Source organism: Primulina tabacum, chromosome 15, assembly GCF_025594145.1.
Source record: "Primulina tabacum isolate GXHZ01 chromosome 15, ASM2559414v2, whole genome shotgun sequence".
Lineage (NCBI taxonomy): Eukaryota > Viridiplantae > Streptophyta > Magnoliopsida > Lamiales > Gesneriaceae > Primulina > Primulina tabacum.
In genome coordinates, this window is record NC_134564.1 from 3,118,080 (window position 1) to 3,140,598 (window position 22,519).

General features: G+C 36.0%; 3 protein-coding genes, 1 long non-coding RNA gene and 1 pseudogene across 7 annotated transcripts; 3 read left to right on the top strand and 2 right to left on the bottom strand.

Annotated features, from left to right (window-relative positions):
- Positions 1-1,203: 1,203 nt before the first annotated feature.
- On the bottom strand, positions 1,204-12,101 carry LOC142528067 (3-oxo-Delta(4,5)-steroid 5-beta-reductase-like). 3 transcript variants are annotated; one of them, XM_075633118.1, is made up of 3 exons: positions 11,948-12,101; positions 10,729-11,875; positions 1,204-1,375 (listed from the first exon to the last, which is right to left on the bottom strand). In XM_075633118.1, exons 1-2 carry the CDS (start codon positions 11,984-11,986, stop codon positions 10,745-10,747), a joined length of 1,170 nt encoding a protein of 389 aa, XP_075489233.1. In that variant the 5' UTR covers positions 11,987-12,101; the 3' UTR covers positions 1,204-1,375; positions 10,729-10,744. The 3 variants fall into 3 exon arrangements, with proteins under 3 accessions (XP_075489233.1, XP_075489232.1, XP_075489230.1); XM_075633117.1 differs by having other exon boundaries at positions 1,262-1,368; XM_075633115.1 differs by lacking the exon at positions 1,204-1,375 and having other exon boundaries at positions 10,550-11,875.
- Positions 1,392-10,752, top strand: LOC142528068 (uncharacterized). The gene is made up of 2 exons (XR_012815596.1): positions 1,392-2,469; positions 10,032-10,752. It is a non-coding gene; the product is annotated as an uncharacterized LOC142528068 (long non-coding RNA).
- Positions 12,102-13,081: 980 nt separating the features above from the next.
- LOC142525789 (uncharacterized) lies at positions 13,082-14,795 on the bottom strand. Its single transcript, XM_075630078.1, has 3 exons — positions 14,778-14,795; positions 14,369-14,656; positions 13,082-13,495 (listed from the first exon to the last, which is right to left on the bottom strand). The coding sequence occupies exons 1-3, from the start codon at positions 14,793-14,795 to the stop codon at positions 13,376-13,378; spliced, it is 426 nt and encodes a 141-aa protein (XP_075486193.1). The 3' UTR covers positions 13,082-13,375.
- Positions 14,796-16,837: 2,042 nt separating this feature from the next.
- Positions 16,838-17,883, top strand: LOC142526905 (uncharacterized). 2 transcript variants are annotated; one of them, XM_075631565.1, is made up of 3 exons: positions 16,838-17,269; positions 17,327-17,451; positions 17,601-17,883. In XM_075631565.1, exons 1-3 carry the CDS (start codon positions 16,951-16,953, stop codon positions 17,682-17,684), a joined length of 528 nt encoding a protein of 175 aa, XP_075487680.1. In that variant the 5' UTR covers positions 16,838-16,950; the 3' UTR covers positions 17,685-17,883. The 2 variants fall into 2 exon arrangements, with proteins under 2 accessions (XP_075487680.1, XP_075487678.1); XM_075631563.1 differs by having other exon boundaries at positions 16,839-17,451; positions 17,601-17,881.
- Positions 17,884-19,437: 1,554 nt separating this feature from the next.
- LOC142527627 (indole-3-acetic acid-amido synthetase GH3.2-like) lies at positions 19,438-19,980 on the top strand (annotated as a pseudogene).
- Positions 19,981-22,519: the final 2,539 nt, after the last annotated feature.

Below are 22,519 nucleotides of genomic sequence, written 5' to 3' on the forward strand. Positions count from 1 at the left end.
CGTCTCACAAAATACAACCCGTAACTTTTTATCATAGATGATCCGTGCGTGCCGTAAATGATAAACCAACATCATACAACTTTTTCTCGCCTACTTTTCTACCACACGTCTCCTTCGTCATCCAATATGTAATAACAATAATGGAAAAAAGCAATCCAATTTAGAAATGATATCACTAGTAAAATCCAAATGGGACTCGGCAAGTTTTACAAATTTCTGTTTTTAATAATGAACAATAAAATTTCATAAGACACCCATTTTTTAAAATTTATAGTTAGAAATTCAATTCTTCACCACAATTGATAAAGGAAAAATTTAAAAATAATAATCTAAAGGTAAAATAAAAATTCAACTCAATTCTTAATTTACTTTATCCAAAAAAATCATATTAAACATATTATTATTTTATCACTGTATACGACATTTTTTATCTATTATTTTTTTGAGTAAGTCTCTTGTGAGACGGTCTCACGAATCTTTATCTGTGAGATAGATCAATCCTATCGATGTTCACAATAAAAAATGATACTATTAGTATAAAAATTAATATTTTTCATTGATGACCCAAATAAGAGATTCGTCCCACAAAATACTGACGAGTGGTTTTTACCTTTTTATAACTTTTTTAGTAATCATTCGATAACTTCGTAATTCGAACCAAGCGTGACTGGGTTAATTAATATATGCGATCAGATTCAAAAACCAAAATTTTTTTTTTGGCCATGTGGATCCACATCGGTTGAGTCCATTAAATACGACGAATTCTTTCGATGTCTCTCTCAAAGATAATGCGTCGACAAATCTAATGACCCTAAGGGACGAGACCCACGGGTTTGATTCCGTTAAATATACGGCATTCTTTTCTACTTGTGGATCCCACGTGACCGAATAAAATTGAACCTACCCCTGACTGCATAATGCATGAAACCCACATGGCTTGGATCTGCCCTCGTGTCAACTTTACCAAATGTGATGCTAGTTTTAAAACAATAGTTCGGTTCAACTGCGGTGAAAATTTGTCAACTAATTTCGATTTAATGAAAATTTTGATTTGTACTTGCCGGATGGCCACAATTTAGTTGAAGTTGAAAAGAATACTTCATAAGTTTAGGATTAGACCGAACCCGGATAGTTTTGTCTAACAGAGAGAAAGAAAATGCACTTACAAGTGTTACTTAGGAGTGATAAAATAATGAACCAGACCTCATTTACAGATAGACGTTTTTCGTTTTCGCGTTGCCGAGCTCCTTGTAGATGGTTTCTTTCTTGGATTGATCAAACCAGCAATCTCAGGAAAACTGTTGCATTCCTTTCCTTCAAAAATTTCTTCTGCTTCTCATCACATGTAATGAATGACTTTCTTGTCCGCTGGATCCTGAGGTTAAAAGAAAACCAAGTCACACGGGGGCAAAACCACACAACATTAGTGACATGGACTTAAAAAGCCGAGTAGTAAAAGTCCTAATTGATGAAGAAAAAAGACCCCACTTAATCACCACAAATATAGAGCAGTAAATTGCATGAAAATTCTTTGAGATAGTAAGAAACAGGATGCACATCTGATGACACCAAGGATAACCACGTTGCATTCTGTATTCAACCAGGAAATCTTTTATGACAATCTAACTAGGAGCATGCATTAATGCAGAATAACCTACTACAGGACTGATAGCATAAATTTCTGATACGAAAAAATCATGAGCAAATCAGAAATTTAAGGATCCTGTTAAAATCGGACTGATATAGCAAAAGTGGTGGCCTTTAGTTGTCATATGGAGAGGCATGAATAATACTCATATGAGTCATACTAATGGACAACCGAGAATCTGCCCTTCTTACAATGGATTCCTGATTATTTTCTGGCATGTAACAACTAAACATTTTCGACAACTGAAACCACAAACAACTATAAGTGTAAGAGGTAACTTTCAAGAGAAAGGGATATATATATATATTTTTCTTGACGGTAAACTTGCAATTTATTGAGTAAAATCGTTCTTTACAAGTTCAGCCAACCAAGAAGGAAACTCACCGTTCATCCAAACAAAAGAGAAAGGGATATTTTGGTGTTATATAATGTTGATGAAATTTACTGTCCTACTTCTTTGGTCATCATTTTCCATGACCAACAAATGTAATGGCTAGAATTACTTCTAAAATTGAAATTTGAATTACCATAAAAATTACTCAAAGTATTTAATAGTTTTTTAACTATGCTCTTGTTATATATCTACACTTGTTCCGCGATCCAAAAATAATTCATTCTCGACCCTTCCAAAATTGATTTAATATCCAAGTATAATGTTAAACTCAAAGATCGAGAAGGGAATCAATATCCAAAGGATAACATTATCGACAGTGGAAATTTAAATTTATTGAATTCCCTCTAAAATCCAAATCTATTTAAAGACCAAAAAACTCGTGGTATACTACCTGTTGTACAACATTTTTTTGTTTGGAGACAAAAAGGTGGTGATATCCCGGGGAATATCTATTCCCGGGTCATCTCCGAGAGGGGTTTAGCCCGGGAAGACGGAAGAAAGAGCACGGGTAGCAGGGGTTCGATGAATCATTAGCGACGGAAAGAAAGGACCCGGGGGCAAAAGCCCTGGTTACTAACGTATGAGGGGAGTTCTGCCACTAGGATTCTTTCCTGGGCATCACAGTACATGTGTCATGTTTTAAATTATAACAGTAAAGGATTGTTGCTCATAAACGTACAGGAAATTAATTAAAACATTATAATGTGTGTATCAGAAGTTATTGTTGTGCTCTGGTGTTGTCAACACGAGGGCACAACATGCAGCGGAAATTTATTTTAACACACACGTAAACTTTAATGAATAAATTCCAGGTTTAAATTATGCACAAGTACGAATACTTGTGCGATGCCTTATGGCAAAAATTTCACTAGAAAAATATGTAAATCGTTTACACCAAAACAATACTAGTGAGAAAACAAAACCAAATTCCTTGACACTCCAAGGAATTAAAAATGCATCAAAATAAACCACATAAAGACTAGATGCATAAAACAAAAAGCGTGTTGCTTAAAACCAAACAAAGACACTCTTCGATCAACACTCTGCGTCAGTGTTGTTCTTGAGTGTTGGCAACACCAATCGGCAACACGGCAAAGTCTGTGACTCAATCACACAAAGTCTTCAACATTAAAAATATTCTTCAGTAATCTCTGTAAAAGGACTATGCACTAAGTCCACGAAAAACCACACAGAGATCACACACGAGAAAGCTCACGAAGACACAAAAGAACACTCTTCATGCAACCCCACGAAAATCTTTTCTCTCTCAAAACTTCTTTTCTCTCTCTCTACCAAGCACTCTCAAAGCGCCCACAAAAATCTTTTCTCTGTCAAAAGTCCATTCTTTCTCCATAAAACCCCAAGTACGGCTGTAGGACTATTTTCTTTATATCAATGGCTTGACCTAAAAGATATTCCATAGAAGAGCCCTACAAAATATGGAAAAAGATTTTAATTGGATATAAAACTCTTTTTAACAAGGATAAAATATCTTGGAGATAAAAATCATATTAAAAACAAATCCTATAATATCTAGATATAAATCAAGCAAGATTTTATAATCTAGAAATAAATCAAACAAATATCAATTTATCAAAATAATAAAGGAATAAAATATTCCTTTCAATATCCCCTTTTTGCCTTTCTAGACAAAACATCCAAAAAAATAATCTTGGTAAGCATCGCAGTCAGTTAAGCTCCCCCTGCATTAGAGTGTGTCTCCCCCTGAGTCAAAGTTCATCTCCCCCTGAATTAAACATGTTAGAGCACTGGTGTTGTTGACAGCGTTGTCAACACCATCATTAGAACACCTGAAAACATAAGGAGACATACGAAAGAAAAATTCAATAATCACGCAAACAGATATAAGAGAGACCCAAAAACAACATTACAGACAGAACATAAGTATTCATCTTTTATCTTCTTATGTGTCATTTTTGGTTCTCCTACTCCCCCTTTTTGGCCAGAATGTAAGCCAACTTCCAAAAGCACCATCTACTCAGCCACTTGTAGAATATGAGAGAAAATTATAGAGGTATATCAGGAGTTATGCACAAAAACGCACAAAGAAATCACGAGAGTAAAAAAGAATTGCAAGGGTAAATGAGAACAAGCAAGAGTAATTACCAAAATCAAACAGTAAAATTGATTCAAACTCGTGTTACGACGATTTCAAAAGAATATCCAGAAAAACCCACGTCGATTATAACTCATTGACACAAGTATACACATAAATTCAAAATCTAGGTAATCAAGGTTTTTATCAACTGTCATAGGTCAACACTGATATGTCACTGCACAAGATGAATTCACGAAACAAAAATCAATATGCATGTCCTAAATATGCCTTCAAAATGATGAATTATCGAAATGTCAGGCAATGTATAAATTGTGCTGTGTCTGAACTTGGTATTGGCAACACCTCCTGACAACACCACTGAGTTTTATTCAAACTTCCATAAAATTTTATTTTGATTCAGAAATGGTAGCTCCCACACTAGAAGAACGATCTTCAATGGACTCTCCTAGGTAGCTTTTTCCATTACTATTTTTACTTAGAAGTGTAGCTCCCACACTAGAAGAACGGTCTTCAATGGACTCCTCTAGGTAGCTTTTTCCAATTTCTTCTAATCATGTTATTTTTAATTTACCTCTTTTCAGTTTTTCTCCTTATGCTCGCTTTTTCCAAGTCATTTTTTCACATTGGACAAGATCACGATTTCCATGACTATCCTCAACTACTCGATGCCTTGGGTTGAGCATAATTTATTCCTCAACATTTTGATTGGAAGCATGAACACTTAGAGAGTAACTTTCAGAAATTGCCTTCACTGTTCAGACTTTACACAAATAAATAGGATGATTATGATTATGCAGTATGTCTAGCATCCTAAAAATAGACATGCAAAAATGGTGTTGTCACCGGTGTTGGCAACACCAATGACAACATGTGTGTGATTATTGTACGCACATGCTGAGAGACTTCCGAAGATTGAAAAATCTCTCAAAGTTCAAAGGTTTCGTGAATATATCAGCCTGTTTATTCTCAGTCCTAACAAATTCCAGTCGAATTATGCCTTTTTCAACCAAATCTCGAATAAAAGTGACGTCTTATGTCTATGTGTTTTGTTCGAGAGTGTTGAACATGATTCTTAGAAATGTCTATAACACTTGAGTTATCACAATATACTATCATGTAATTGCTTAACTTGCAATCCAAGAAAGAAAGTTAGTTCCTACCATGCTCATTTCGAATTGTGATGACATGCAATCCACAGAGTTATTCACAAGCATTTGAGATGAAGCACTGAAAATAATATCATCTACATACACTTGACAGATCAAAATATCATATTTCAGTTTTTGAATGAAAAGAGTTTTGTCAACCTCACCTCGTTTGAAGCCCAGATTTATCAAGTATTCGGCCAACCTACCATACCATGCCCGTGGAGCCTGTTTCAGCCCATACAAAGCCTTCTTCAATTTGTAGACACGGTCCAAGTGGTGGGGAATCTTCAAATCCTTTAGGTTGACTAACATAGGTCTCCTCATTCAGAATTTCATTCAAGAAAGCACTTTTTACATCAATTTGATACAATTTGATATGCATATGACATGCTATGCCAAGCATCAGTCGGACTGACTCAATATACCCTTGAGCTACCAACCGAGCTTTGTTCCAAACAATGTTACCAGATTCATCTGTTTTATTCTTGAAAATCCATTTTGTTCCAATAACATTGGTATTAAAAAGTCTAGGCACTAAATCCCAGACATCATTGCGCACAAATTGTTCAAGTTTTTCATGCATTGCATTGACCCATAATTCATCTTTTAATGCATCATTAATATTCTTGGGTTCAATTTGAGACACAAAACACGAGTGGCTTACCTGGGAAAACGTGGAGCTCATGCAGATTAAACCAATCATTTTGCGGTAGTCCACATTTTCTTTCTTTCTTGTTTGCACACCATCATGTAATTCACCAATGATTTGTGATGATGGATGATTCTTCTGAATCTTGCTGGAAATTTCTTTTTCACAATTGATCACCACATCATCATTATCATTGTTATCATTATCCACAGTTTCTGTTTGGTTCAGAGGCGGTATTGTGCTTGGTATTGCTTCACTGGTCTCAACACCAGACTCAACACTGTTTCTGGTCAGTGCCTCGCTTATATCCAGCAATTCTTCTACATCATCCTCCGGTGTTTTGACTGTCAGATCTGCAAGATCATCAAACACAACGTTAATTGATTTCATTGTAGTCCTAGTTCTTAGATTAAATACACGATAAGCACGACCATTAGTAAAGTATCCAAGAAAAAGACATTTAACACTTTTTGAATCAAATTTAGCTAGATGATTCTATCATTCAGCACATAACATACACATCCAAAAATATGAAAATATTTAAGGTTTGGTCTTCTTCCCATGATAATCTCATATGAAGTCATTGTAGAACCACTCCTTAAATAAACGCGGTTGAAAATGTGACATGCCGTATTTAAAGCTTCGGCCCAAAAACAATTTGACACATTCTTGGAACTAAGCATGACCCGAGCCATTTTTAGGAGGGTTCGATTTTTCCTTTCAGCTATGCCGATTTTTTGAGGGGTCTTCGGAGATGAATACTCATGAGTGATACCTTTCTTATGGCACAAAGAAATAAAATGAGAATTTTCAAACTCCTCACCATGATCGGTTCTTATTTTAACCACCCTCATATCATACAGATTTATTATCCTAGCATGCAACTTCTTAAAAGCATCAAATGTATCATATTTTTCTCTAAGAAAACTTGCCCAAGTAAAATGCGAAAAATCATCAACACAAACAAACGAATATTTCTTACCACCCAAGCTTTCAATTTCCATCGGACCCATTAGATCCAAATGCAAGAGTTCAAGGCACCGTATTGTCCCAAAGTGTTGCAACACCAGGTTCGCAACACGGGTTTGTTTACCTTTCTGACACGGTCCACAGACATATGAGTTACCTGAACTTAAATTTGGCATACCTCTCACAGCATCAAACTTACACAGATTCTTCAAGGTCTTGAAGCTCACATGTCCCAGTTTTTGATGCCATAGGTCTAAATCACTCACCTTGGCACTTAGGCAACCATCACCTTCTCCCAATTGATAGCGATTGTCAGCTGAACGAGTACCTGGCATCACGCAAACATTGACATCATTAAAAACTTCACAATTATTTTTATTGAACTTAACATGTAAATCATTGTCACAAAGTTGACTTATGCTTATTAAGTTTGAGTTAAGTCCTTCAACGTGTAGAACATTATGAAGTTCAGGAAGTCCGTCAACATTCAGGGTTCCTTTGGCACCACCACCATAGGTTACACGCCCACTTTTTACTTCAACATAATCCGTGAGGTGTTCTTTAGATCCGGTCATGTGGTGTGAGCACCCACTGTCAAAGTACCATGCACCTGCAATGTTAGTTTTTAAAGAAGTATAAATGACATTGCAATGAATAACAGCTTTTGGTACCCAAACTTTCTTCATAAGAGGTTTCTTGACTGTTGTGTTGCGCCTGGTGTTGGGAAACACGGTGGGAAACACCAGATTTGCATGCCAGTTCATATAGTCATTTCTCAGTCTAAAACAGAAAGGTCTGATGTGACCTGGCTTATGACAGTAGTGGCAAATAAAATGTCGTTTCCTTTGTTTCGGCTTTTGCATCTTGGTTGGGAGAGTTTTCACCACAGGATCAATCTTTGAAGGGATCGGATCGACTTTCCTTTCCCTATTGAAAGCAGTTGATTGTGATTCGGATTTGGAAGTTTCTCCATGTTCATATGTGTTTTTCACGTATCCAAGACCAGCTCTACTGTCATTTTCCATCATTAGCATCGAGTCAAGTTTTGTTGAACCGGAGTTCAATTTTCCAAGAGTTTTTGAGGCTTTCTCAAGATCATCCTCGACACTACGAAGCTCAAGATCCTTCTTTCTAAGCACATTTTCAAGTCGAGACACACATTCTTTCAGATCTGTATTCTCCTTAGAGAGCATAGAATTTGTTTCATTTCTTTTGATCCAATCTTCGTATAGCTCTTCATACATAGCCTGCACACATTCAAATGTGAGTTCATCAGAATCAGTATTCTGGATTTCATGATTACCTGAGTCATTGTGAGATTTAGCATTAAGACACAAGGATTTTGAAGTGGTGTTGCGGCCCGGTATTGCAACACCAGAGGCAACACCGTGCGGGTTGACTTGCAGCCAGCATTTTTCCTTCAAAATAGCAGTGTTCGTGGATAGTACGTCCATTGGGATTTTGTAAAATTTCCTGCAAACAAAAACAACAATAAACCAGAATCAATCACTTAGTGTATCAAGCGTTGGCTCTGATACCACTTGTAAGGGATTGTTGCTCATAAACGTACAGGAAATTAATTAAAACATTATAATGTGTGTATCAGAAGTTATTGTTGTGCTCTGGTGTTGTCAACACGAGGGCACAACATGCAGCGGAAATTTATTTTAACACACACCTAAACTTTAATGAATAAATATCAGGTTTAAATTATGCACAAGTACGAATACTTGTGCGATGCCTCATGGCAAAAATTTCACTAGAAAAATATGTAAATCGTTTACACCAAAACAATACTAGTGAGAAAACAAAACCAAATTCCTTGACACTCCAAGGAATTAAAAATGCATCAAAATAAACCACATAAAGACTAGATGCATAAAACAAAAAGCGTGTTGCTTAAAACCAAACAAAGACACTCTTCGATCAACACTCTGCGTCAGTGTTGTTCTTGAGTGTTGGCAACACCAATCGGCAACACGGCAAAGTCTGTGACTCAATCACACAAAGTCTTCAACATTAAAAATATTCTTCAGTAATCTCTGTAAAAGGACTATGCACTAAGTCCACGAAAAACCACGCAGAGATCACACATGAGAAAGCTCACGAAGACACAAAAGAGCACTCTTCATGCAACCCCACGAAAATCTTTTCTCTCTCAAAACTTCTTTTCTCTCTCTCTACCAAGCACTCTCAAAGCCCCCACAAAAATCTTTTCTATGTCAAAAGTCCATTCTTTCTCCAAAAAACCCCAAGTACGGCTGTAGGACTATTTTCTTTATATCAATGGCTTGACCTAAAAGATATTCCATAGAAGAGTTCTATAAAATATGGAAAAAGATTTTAATTGGATATAAAACTCTTTTTAACAAAGATAAAATATCTTGGAGATAAAAATCATATTAAAAACAAATCCTATAATATCTAGATATAAATCAAGCAAGATTTTATAATATAGAAATAAATCAAACAATAATCTAGAAAGGCAAAATCATAAATTGATAATATCAATTTATCAAAATAATAAAAGAATAAAATATTCCTTTCAATAACTATAAATATGGGGCACCATGACTTGGTCATCATTAGGAGATCATTTGGCATGTAAAATTTTGACCGACTCAATCGAAACAAGCATGGGTTGTCAGACCTAACAGTGTCAGTAAAACAAAAGCATGGCAAGGTTGCCCGGCTACTACTCATGATGGGAAGGTTGCCTCCTATAAATATGAAGGTTTGTTTATCAAGGTTTGTATATTACCAAGACACTCATATAGATATCTTTTAATTGCAAACAAAATATGCACTCTCTTTGAAAAATATTAGCGCTCCACTAACGATCTCTGTTATTTTAAGTGTGTAGATATTTCCAGAGCCAGGGAAAACCTTTTCTTGAAAGAATATAACACGACCCGGTGAAATTGCCCACGCATCTCGCACCCATTTTTAGCCCACGCATCTCGCACCCATTTTTAGCCGGTCACATCAAGTGAAATCAAGCCGGAAAACCATCCGAACGATCTCTGTTATTTGAAGTGTGCAGATATTTCCAGAGCCAGTGAGAACCTTTTCTTGAAAGAATATAACCCGACCCGGTGAAATTGCCCACACATCTCGCACCCATTTTTACCCGGTCACATAAGGTGGAATCAAGCCTGTTTTATAAATAGATGTGTAAGGAAGTCCATAATTTAAATGACCTCGATAAGAAAGAGTTCAATGCCACAGCAAACATGGTAGCGCATACACCTTGTCTGCGTCAAGAAAATGCAATAACCGCTGACATTAAATCTCTTTTCTTGATTTGTAGGTCCTTTTGGAGTTCATTTATTTGAATCTAACTTTGAAATACTTCTTCGGTGAAATATAGCAGATGGTTACGATAGATCCTCACCATAACTGTCAACGTATTCTTACTGGGTCGTCAAAAATATTATTCACTAGTAAATAGATGCAAGAAGATAAGATGACGAATTAGTAACATTTATCGTCTAACTATAACTTATACCCCAGCACAACTTTATATTGTACATTGCTTTTTAAGCAGAGGATTATGAAATTGACAATGATAAACTCGAGTAGAAGCCATGGTCCATGTAAAAACACCTGCTTTCACTACAGGCTCTTTCTTTCACTAGAATCCTAGTTAAATACACTCGGATAAAAAAATTCAGCAGACAAACGCTGCATTTTAGTGTTATTCCCTTTCTTTCCACGAAGGGCATTGAACAAATCTAAGATGTGAAGTACAAACAGACACAAGCCAAGGGAAACATGAACATATACGAAAATTCAAGACTAACAAAATGCCAAGATAACTACGAGTGGAGACAAACTCACACATAAAGGAATGGAACTAAGGAACGATCTTGTAAGCTTTCACTTTGTCAATCCAAGAAATGAACGAATTCTTTGAATTCCTGAATCCCAGAAAACCATGTTCCTTGCTCTTGTTCATAGTATCCAACAAACCTTCCCCCTGCAGAACATGATCACTGAACCACCAATTCCCAACATCTTCTAACTTAGTCGGTGTCAATCCATTATCCCTCACAATTTCGTCCCAAACGGAGCCTTTATCCTTCATCAGCTCCTGTAACGTCAGCTTCTGACCCTCCTCGAACTCCGCATACTCCACACCAAACTGTTCTGCCAACACTTTCCAGAAGCTCTTCCACTTAAACACATCACCATTACTCACATTAAATGCCTCATTCTTAGCATATGGATCCACTGCTGCCCATATATGATGCTCGGCAATCAAATCCGCATCAGAGCAATCGGAGTACCCATCCCAAGCAGCCTTACACCCCGGAAACCGCAAAGCCGCCCCCTCGTGCTTACAAATAGCAGCGTAAACACAAAGGGTCCCCACCAAATTCATCAGACTATACGGAGAAAACCCGAATATGTTCCCGGGTCGATGCACCGACCATGTCAAACCTTCCTTCTTCTCCACCTCTGCGAACAAGATATCCTCAAGTGTGTAGTAAAAATTTATATAATCCAACCGTGGTAAACTCTCATCAAAAGGAGAATCATGAATTGCTATCTTCCCGAATGACTCAAATGGCCCAAGGTAATGCTTCCTACCAGTCTGTAAACTAATATGTTTCAAACCAGGGCAATTAGGTATCACAACATCAAGAACATTTTTCAACATTCTACCATTGACCTCACAATTTTCAGCCTCTGAAGACCGATGAGCCCAGGTGACGTAGAACACATGGGTGATGTCGGTGAGAGATCCAAGCTTCTCCTGGACGTCATCCGCGTCGGATACGTCGCATCTGATGTAGTTGATCGGATTGTCGTCATTCCAGGTGGGGCGAGGGCGGCGGGCGACACCGTAGACTTTCCAGGGGCCGCCGGGAGTGTCGGAGAGCGGCAAGATCTCCGCCAAGCTATTGCCCACGATCCCGGTCACTCCAATAATTAGTGCTACGCTCTGATGCTTAGGGGGTGGCTCATCTTCATCAAATTTTTTCTGTTTCAATCAAATTATCAACGTAAATCGTCGCAAACATGAATCATAAAAACATGATGACCGAGCGATTACCTTCGCAGCGCCGATTGCTCCGGCCCACCACCAGCTCATTTTGGACAGATTCGGTGGGAAGATTGGATCAAAAGGGAGATTTTGTGCAGAAAATTGAATAAATGATCAATGATTCAAGGCTTGAGTCCAGTCTCTCAAGACATGCCAATGCTTTTTTTATTACTAAATTAAATTGTCCACATCTCTTTTCTGTCATTAAAATTTGACACGTGTAACGATAATGAGCTTCTTGTTCCGCACATTAAAAAACAGCGCATGCGAATTTAATCGTCACAAAAAAAAATACATTGAATAACTTGGAATGATCTTTGGGCAATTTTTGCAAGCCCTTTGGAAAATAAATTATGAAAATTTAATATTTATTTAATGTGAATTAGATTTAATTTTATAGCAACCCCAAATATCAAGTATTTATTTAATATGAATTTTCAATTTAAAAAAAATATTTTTTTAACAATCGAACATGAACATGTATATATATATTTCAATTTTAAAAAAGAAAACTTTGGAAGTCGTAATCAAATACGTGGTCTATAATCCATCCTATCACACCAAGTCACCAACGAACCACTGCCTTCACCATTTCCACCCTCAATAATGTTCGAGCCAACACATTATCATATATTGTTTGATTGATAGATATTTTAATTAAATATAGAGGATTTTTAAAAAATTGAAGAGAGGATTTAAATTTTTTCAAGTAAGTCATTTCGGGCCAGATTATAATATAATAACGTAATATTTATATGAAATGATTTTGAATTATAAGTAATTATTATTATTATTATTACGCCAAAAATATGTTAATATAATTGTCTTACGAAAAATAAAAATAAAAAATGTAACCTTTTTATATTCAAATATGGAAAAAAAAATTCCCAACAATGAAAACAATCATCTCCCGAAGTTATAGCCACTTAGCTTCCCACAAAGGAATATGGCATCTACACATCGTCTCATTGTCTAAAGACTTGACTACATGAAAATTCATCAATTAATTTCGATCTCCGTGAAAATCTTGACTTGGCTGAGATCGAGCCAAAGGGAAGATAACCCCCAGATTTGAGGACACACTTCGTAAATAAAATTGATGACATGATCGAGTAAATATCATGGCAGAAATCCCACAAAAGCTCAAGATTAAACTGAATCCATGTAAACTAGAGACGGCGCAAAGTTGGAAAACCATGATATCAATCAAATACTACAAGCACCACATTTGAAGTTTACAAGTAGATCCTTAGCAAAATTACTCATAAACTAGTAATGATCTAATAGAAAATGCTTGGCTTTAAGGTAAGGAAAGAAAAGGAAAAGCAAGAGTGTACTAGAGCTTCCTAAGAGATGTAATAAAGAACACCTCTCTAATGGAAAGCGGCTTTTCGTTTTTGTGCTGTAGACACACACTCCTAATAGTAGGTCACTTTCTCATTTAAGAAAGTGTGGATTGAGCAAACCAGCAATCTCAAGAAACCCAATACGTTCCTTTCCTCCGAAAATTTTCTTCAGCTTCTCATCACACATGATGACTTTCTTGTTCGCAGGATCCTTGGGTGGAGATAAAACCAAGTCACACGGGAAAAATCATGTAATATTCGTGACAAACACTTGAAAACTACGAATCGTAAAAGTCATTATTGATCAAGGAATCTTATATTAATAACCAAAATACAGTGTAGCAACCCAGATGAAAATTGTTTGAGGTAATCAGAAAGAGGATGCACATTAGATGGCACCAAGGATAACCCAATTATTTTCTTCATTTAACCATGAAATCTTTTATGATAACCCACATTCAAAAGAATACCCAATACAGCATAAACCATAGAAACTTCTGATTAAAAAAACATGAGCAATATAATGTGCATCCTGGTGCCATCTAATGTGCATCCTGTTTCTGATTACCTCAAACATCGCCGAAGTCAATGTTAATACTCCTCTACTGATGGGCAACAAAGAATCCTCCCACCTTATCGATGATTTCTAGCAACTAAACTAAAACCGTCAAGTAAAATGTAACATTTGAGGTAAAGGGACTAAAAGTGCTAATTTGAAGTTAATGATGTTAATGAAGTTTATTCTCCTAAGTTATGTGTTCACATTTTGAGTGATCCATCATACGTGAATGCTCTGATGACAAAAATATAAGCTCCACACAGAACAATTTCACTCTTAGAAAAGGCATGCTCAGAAACAATGCAAGTCTAAAGTACCTAAACAATGTTCGAATCAGCCACTGCAAGTCCGACAAATAGATATATAGCACTGATGATGAATTTCGTTAGCAAATAGAATGTCACGAAGTGCGATGACTCAGCTGAAGCATCACAAATCAGAAGTAAATTTAGCAAGAAAAATGAAAACTCAAACAGGCTTTGATTTTTCATAAAACTTTGCGTAAAATTGATAACACGCGTGTACCTGAAGGTTGTACTGTTTGATGTACGCCCAAATCTCTTTGAGTGCTTGCGTACGGGGAATCTCAGTGACGCCGCCACCCAGAAAGGCCTGCATTTCCGGCGAGATCTGGCGAGGCTTCATTATACCCCTCGGCTCACGCTTCTTCGTCTCCGTATCCGGCTTCGAAGCAGCAGCGACCGTCACCGCGCGCACAGCACGCAAGTTAGCGGGAAGGATCCGTGAACTCCCAGCCGTGGAAGAGTTCAAGAACGACACCGTATGAACTGTGTAGACACTCGAGAAGACACCCTAGAGAAATCGCCATTAGCAGCAGTATTCGGGAGAATTTAATGAATGGCTTTAGGGTTTGAAAGGAAGAAGATAAGCGTCTCTTGGAAAACGAAAGGGTGGGAAAACTCGAAACCCAAACCCGAATGTTCTGACCCATTTTCAACGTTATCCGATTGGGTATATATTTACGATTTACCCCTTAATTGGGCTGGACCAATTTGTGAATATGGACTCGTATCTTTTCAGAACCACGTTTTTTAAGGCCTTTATGTCGGATAGATATCTGTTTGTGTGTTTGAATTAGAGGGTTTAGGTTCGATAAGATATTTGAAGAAACGGTTGAACATGATTTTATCTAGGGATGGATTTAAATTAATTAGTTGGAGATTTTGAATTCAATGGAGGCAAATGAAGAGTAGGTCTCATGTGAGACGATCTCACGAATCTTTATCTGTGAAACGGGTCAACCCTACGAATATTCACAATAAAAAGTAATACTCTTATCATAAAAAATAATATTTTTTCATGTATAACCCAAATAAGAAAGAAATCCGTCTCACAAAATACGACCCGTGAGATCGTCCTCACACAAGTTTTAGTCGCAAATGAATTTACCCGAACAAACCAAAAATTTGTTATTATCAAATAAATAAATCCAAACACTACATAAAACTATCGAAAATAAAACGATAGTAACATGATGTTGTCCTTTTTTACTATAAAACCCCACCTTTGAATCCATATTTTTATGGTAGAAATGATCTTAAATGGTAGGCAAAAATTGAATCTAATCATCAATCTAAGAAAGCAAGATTACAACCTTCGGTTGGTGCGGAGACCTTATTATATCAAAACAATCATTCATTCCCCCACCGATAGAGGCATGAATTGATGGTCTCACCAAACAGCCCTTAGTCCAGCACCCATCCTACCTTTTATTTCACGTCAGTTGGCTTTTATCCGAGCTTCCCAAGACAAAATTAAAAAAATAATAAAAAAATAAAAAATTACATACGATGTTTTATAATAACAATAATAATTTTTTTTCTAACTTTTAACCCGAATCAGACCAATCGAATGCCGATTTGAAGCTTCTTTAACATAAGGCTAGTGGAATAGAGCGAAGTCGGAGGGAAATCAATTGGCAAGAAGTGATATAATCGATATGTTAAATATGTTTAGTTCATCCTATTTCAAAGATATTACTCTCGATATAAAATCAATTATAATCATTGTATTAATTTTTTTAGAGTAGGTCTTTTGTGAGACGGTTTCACGACATACCCTACTAATATTCACAATAAAAAGTAATATTATTTTATTTTTTCATGGATGATCCAAATAAGAGATCTGTCTCACGAATACAACCCGTGCGACGGTCTCACACAAATTTTTGTATTTTTTATTGAGTTCCGTAAGAAGTGCTTGTTAAATTACCAATATGCGATACTCACTCAAAATATCATTTGAAATCTAATTGATGGTTAAATCTCGAATTTCAAAAGCTAAGTCTTTTGGCTTGAAAAACGAAGAATTTGCAGCCACGCCATGATTAGCAGAGAGCCAACGTAAAATTGGTTTCAAAGCAAAATCCATTAGGTACATTGTCCAACACCAACCATATCAAGACACGTGTGAGAAGACAAAACTTAATTAGGCCGACTGTGTTGGGGGTCCCGCTGCTCAATTTACGGTTTGCTTGAATTTCACTCTTCCCGGTTTCTGGAATATCCCATGATTAGGATATTATATATAATATTTTTTTATTTTAAAACTCGTCTGTTTTTTAATAATCATTTGGTCCATGTTTCATATTATTATTTAATTATAATATATATTTTGATTATTATGTATTGTTTAATTTTTAAAAGTTATTGCAAATCTAAAAAAAATATGAATGCATGATTTAAAAACAAAAACAAAAATTTGTGTGAACCGATCTCACGGATCATAATTTATGATACAAATATCTTACTTGGATTATCTATGAAAAAAATATTATTTTTTATGTTAAGAGTATTACTTTTTATTGTAAATATCGGTAGAATTACTCGTCTCACAGATAAAAATTCGTGAGACGTCTTACCAGAGATATTATCTTTAAAAAATCTAATTTTAAATTGGACTCGAACTTAAAAATGGCTAGAATCGACCAAGTTCAATATCGTGCAAAACCCCCTGTGTATTAATCAGACACCCATTCTATTTATACTCGCCATTCAATCCCACCAATCTCACACACAGCACTCTCTCTTATTACTGCATGTTAAGGAGGTGCGCACCTTTAGAATATCGAGGAAAATTCTGTGGCGATGGCTCCGACACGCCTTCTATTCATTGTCTCCATCTGCATCGCCGTGGCCGCCGTCTTTGGACAAGCTCCGGCGAGTCCTCCTAGTGCAACTCCTGTTCCGCCCACCCCCATCGCGGCTTCGCCTCCTCCCACCTCTCCACCTCCAGCATCATCTCCACCACCTGCTGTTGCCTCACCGCCTCCTACGGTGGCAAGTCCTGCTTCGCCTCCTCCGGCTCCGGTTGCTACTCCTCCACCCGCCACTCCACCACCGGCCGTTCCTGCGGTAGCTCCAACTCCCCCTCCCCCCACGCCGTCTCCTCCTCCTCCTCCCACTCCTAGTCCACCCCCACCAGTCGCTCCTACTCCCGCACCGCTCGCTTCTCCGCCGGCTGCTGTTCCTGCTCAACCTCCGGCTCCATCTCCCCTGTTGTCGAGCCCTCCAGCTCCTCCGACTGGATCTCCTTCGCCTAGCGCAGAACTAGGAGCTCTTTCTCCTGCCCCCACGACCAACAACCAGGTACGTTACTATATAATAACTTTTTCAGGACAACGTCAAAAATGCAAAATTTTATGAAAATGTTTCCATCAGAAAATTATAAATCATTTAGTAAAATAATAAGAATTTAAATTTATTTACGTGATATATATTTTAAATGACCCATGCAGAGTGGAGCAAATTCAATATGGGCAGTGCAGAAGATCTATGGATTCTTTACTTTGGGCTGGGCTTTGCTCTATTTCCATATTTAAAATAGCCTCTATATATATTGGGCCATAGGCTTTATTATATATATGTGGTTGGACGATACGGAACGATACATTCATTTGGATTCTTTTCTTTTTGTTCGTTTTTCAATGTCATTCTCGATTCTTTTTGAGCTTGTATTTTTGTACCGAGGGGATTAATGCATTTTGTATGAGATTATCATCTAGGCTCATTTGGGTTCAATGACGTGATAACTATATGACAAAATATCAATTCTACTCAACCATATACTCATACGTGATATTTTTAGTCATATGTGTTTCGTTGAATAAATTGTAGTCCTATAACAATTTTTGATCAATTTTTGTTCTTCTCCAAGAAATAATTTCATTAAATTATCAGTTTTATTGTTAATTTCTTTGCGAGTACGTATTTTTTTTTTTTTTTTTTTGAGATATACGTATATGTTTATAATGTAATGATAATTTTTAACAAATATATTAGTAATTTATTTACATGATTGTAAAATAATTAAAATTGATTAAAAAAACATAATTACAAGACTATAATTGATTAAACGAAACATACATGAATTAAAATATCACAAACCAATATAGACAGGACTTAAATTGACATTTTGTCTACTATATAACACAACATATGTATGAGTAGGAGTGTTCCAAAGTTGAGCCAAACCAAAAAAGATTATGCTAAAGTTAGTTACATCCAATATATCGTGGTTTCTGATAGTTGACCTAATTAGACGATCAAAGCCAGTGATCCGTTCGCAGGGAGTTACAAGAAGGTCTATCTACGCTTAAATCCGGAATATTTTGGAATCCAAGCATTCTATACGCGTAGGTATAATAATTCATACACTCTATGAATGTTTTTTTAGCATACGACGCCCAAGGACTGTTTCGACTGTCGAAAAAAAAATTTAAATTTTCGTTGTGCTTTAGGTGCGAGAAAACGATGCCTCAACAAAACGAACATCTCAAACATTTTAGATAACACAACAACTCAAATATCACGTTTCGATTGCTCTCTCAATTAAAGTGTTGTTTCTTATAATTTTTTTTTTTTCGATTATTGAACATTTGTAAACAAAAGGAAATAATAAGGAAAAAAAACTCCGTGCTAAAATATATATTCTAAATTTCTAATAAAAATATTTAATTTATAACCCTATATAAGTGGGATGAACCAAAAAAAGACGAGTAGAAGCTGAGTTTGAAAATCTTTGGGAGGCAAACAACTTTTAAAAATATTTGTACATGAAAGTTATGATTTCAAAATAGTGATATTTCTTGTATTTAACGAAATTTAATAATAAAAATATAAATTTATCAGAAAAATCTAATCTAATATTGATAAAATAGCATTGTTAGAAGATAGATGGTTAAAAACCATGTGTGTGTACGAATTCGATGACAAACAAATCCATATACTAATTTAAAAATAAAACATCAATTTAATAAGGCGGTAACGAAAGAGACAATATCCAATTAATAGAGTTCAAAAAATCTTCTTTATACCCTCCTCCATATGGATCAGTATTGGATTTTCCGTTGAATTCGGAGAAAATTGTCATCTCTACTCAATTGAAAGCAAACTCGCAAATGATATCCGAACCGAGTCGTTGAGCCCGAAAATTACCGACCAAGGGATCCGTGAATGCATGAGTTGGATTTCGAGACCAAACCCATGTTAGCTGATTTTATCGAGGAGTGTGGGAAAGAAAATTGGAATGTGATTATTATTAGGATGCCAATATCTTGATGTGATTGTTGTGCGATGGCTCGATACATTCCGACTCCGGATAATTGTAGTGGCAGATCGACTAAAGCATGCACAATGTATGCATCACCCGAGTGTTATTTTGGGCTCAATCTCAATCCTATGACTAATCCATCCCAAGTTTCATACACCATGCCGAATATGGTTTATTTAAAGTTCCTGCCGCATTCCACTAGTGAGCTAGCTCCCTGATTCCCCTCCCAAACTCGTTGATCTCGCAGATGTTGAAATCGGAAATGAATATGAACTTGTTATCACCACTTACGCAAGTCTGTACCGATACCGAGGATGGCGACATTCTCCGAGTCATGCACCAGGTTCCATAAATCGGTGGCGCAATTCCAATTCGTTTGACGAAAGAACATGTTGCTCAGCATTGAATGGGACAAGACCGACGAGGCGGAGCTGCAAGTTGCGGCGGAGAATGCTTCAAAGCTTTTAAGCGAATTCAATGCCAGCGTGGAGTAACCGAGTTATGCTGACACCAAAACTATCCCGTGTGACTATGTGATATATTGGGAGCTACTAGCAAAGAACTAAGCTTGAATGTCATATTATTTTTTAAAACTCTACGGAAATTTAATTTGGATACTACAAAATTTTTATGGAGTTTATAAAAATCTAGATTCAATATCTCTAGAATTTTAAAATCCATTAAAATCATTGAAATAATTAAATTTTTTATATTGAACGACACCCTAATTATTTTTTTCAATGAAATAGTTTATCTTGAAGGATTTTTATTTAGAAAATCTAAACACGTGTTATATGGAACAAAAATGTGCGAACAATAAATGTCACATCTTTCCCACCTTATGTGGCCAAGACTTAGCTTAAGTAAGACACAAAAACTCATGTGAGACAATCTCATGGGTCAATTTTATGAAACAGTTATTTTTTATGTCAAATAAATTTATTTTTTATTGTAAATATGGACATGATTGATCCGTCTCACGAATAAAGATCCGTAAAACCATCTTATGAAAGACCTACTCTAAGTAAGATATGAGCAGAAGGAGTGGGAGCTGGTTCAATTAAAAAATGGCAATAGTGTTCCAAATATTTATTTACTTAAGAAACTGTATATTTCTGATTAATTGTTTTTCCTCATATTAGTTCGTTAATTTATCCTTTTTGTATAATACATAGCATGTGGAAAAATTATAAAAATCGTCCGGCAAATTAGTTTATTGAGGAATTTAGTAAAGTAGTCAAAATTTAGTTTTTAGCGCTACAACGCTAAATTTGAGTAAGTCACGTCAGTAATTTCTAATATCATGTTATTAATATTATAAACATGTTACCATGATCGGTATCATATCAACACCGCAACAAAAAAAACTTTAAGTAAAAATTAATTAAAAATAATAATATTGATCCAAAACTAAATTTTGACTAGCTAGTTAAAAAAAAAATAATCAAAAATAGATTTAAGTTATAGGACGATTTTGCTAATTTCCTAAACTCCTAATCTAATTGACATTTCACGTGGAGCGATGATATGTCAATATCGGTGCAAGAGACAAATGTAACGAAATATTTTTTGGATTAATATATTTTAAAAATAAATTACGCAATTACATATTACATTATCAAAGATTTTTCAACCATCAGTGTCCATATTTTTTATTTTCACATTTGTATATCAAAGATTTTTCTATCATCAGTGTCACTGAAAATTCTACTCAAAATAATTTTTAAAAATCTTGATTATATAATAAATATATTGTTTTATTATAATAATTATTATTATGTATTGGAGTCCAGTTCACTTCTATGACGTCACCAAAACCACAATTTGTCTTCCTTTTCGCAACTCCTCCTCCTGAAGACCTGAACTTTCACCATGTCTTTCTTCTCTTTACTTTCTAGATCTCTACTAACCACCGCCACGGGACAAGCACCGCTTCCACTGCATCGGAGTGGGCCTGCAACGATGGTTCTCGGAAACTGAATCAGAGAAATATGGTGGTTCTCTAGCCCTGAAATATGGTCGTTGTCAATAAAAAATTATAAGGATCAATTGGCTGAATAAATAAATTAAATTAAAATAATAAGTACTTGAACATATTTAAAAAAATTATTATGATCATTGGGTTATATATACGTCCTCGCTCGTCAAATTTCCAGCCCGTCAAATTTTTCTCCATTTTCAGACATCGTCATTTTCTTCTCAAGTTTCAGATATCACCGGTTTCTTCCCCAGTTTCAGGTAATTGCTCAAAGTAAGTTCCCGCTATCATCAATTTCATATACATTCTATCAAATTTGAGTTACGATTATATCTCTCCATTTTCAGACATCGTCATTTTCTTCTCCAGTTTCAGACATCGACGTTTTCTTCTCCAGTTTCAAATATCACCAGTTTCTTCTCCATTTTCAGGTAATTGCTCCAAGTAAGTTCCCGCTAGCATCAATTTCATATACATTCTATCAAATTTGAGTTACTGATTATATCTCCCCATTTTCAGTCATCGCCATTTTCTTCCCCAGTTTCAGACATCGCCATTTTCTTCTCCAGTTTCAGATATCGCCGGTTTCTTCTCCATTTTCAGGTAATTGCTCCAAGTAAGTTCCCGCTAGCATCAATTTCATATACATTCTATCAAATTTGAGTTACGATTATATCTCTCTATTTTCAGACATCGCCATTTTCTTCTCCAGTTTCAGACATCGCCATTTTCTTCTCCAGTTTCAGATATCGCCGGTCTCTTCTCCATTTTCAGGTAATTGCTCCAAGTAAGTTCCCGCTAGCATCAATTTCATATACATTCTATCAAATTTGAGTTATGATTATATCTCTCCATTTTCAGACATCGTAATTTTCTTCTCCAGTTTCAGACAGCTGCATTTTCTTTATATTGTTTTCAGGCGGTGCTTGGTGATAACGATTATATTGTTTTATTATAATTATTATTATGTGTTGGAGTCTAGTTTACTTCTATGACAGTCACCAAAACCACAATTTGTCTTCCCTTTCGCAACTCCTCCTCGTGAAGACCTGAACTTTCACCATGTCCTTCTTCTCTTTACTTTCTAGATCTCTACTAACCACCGCCACCAGACAAGCACCGCCTTC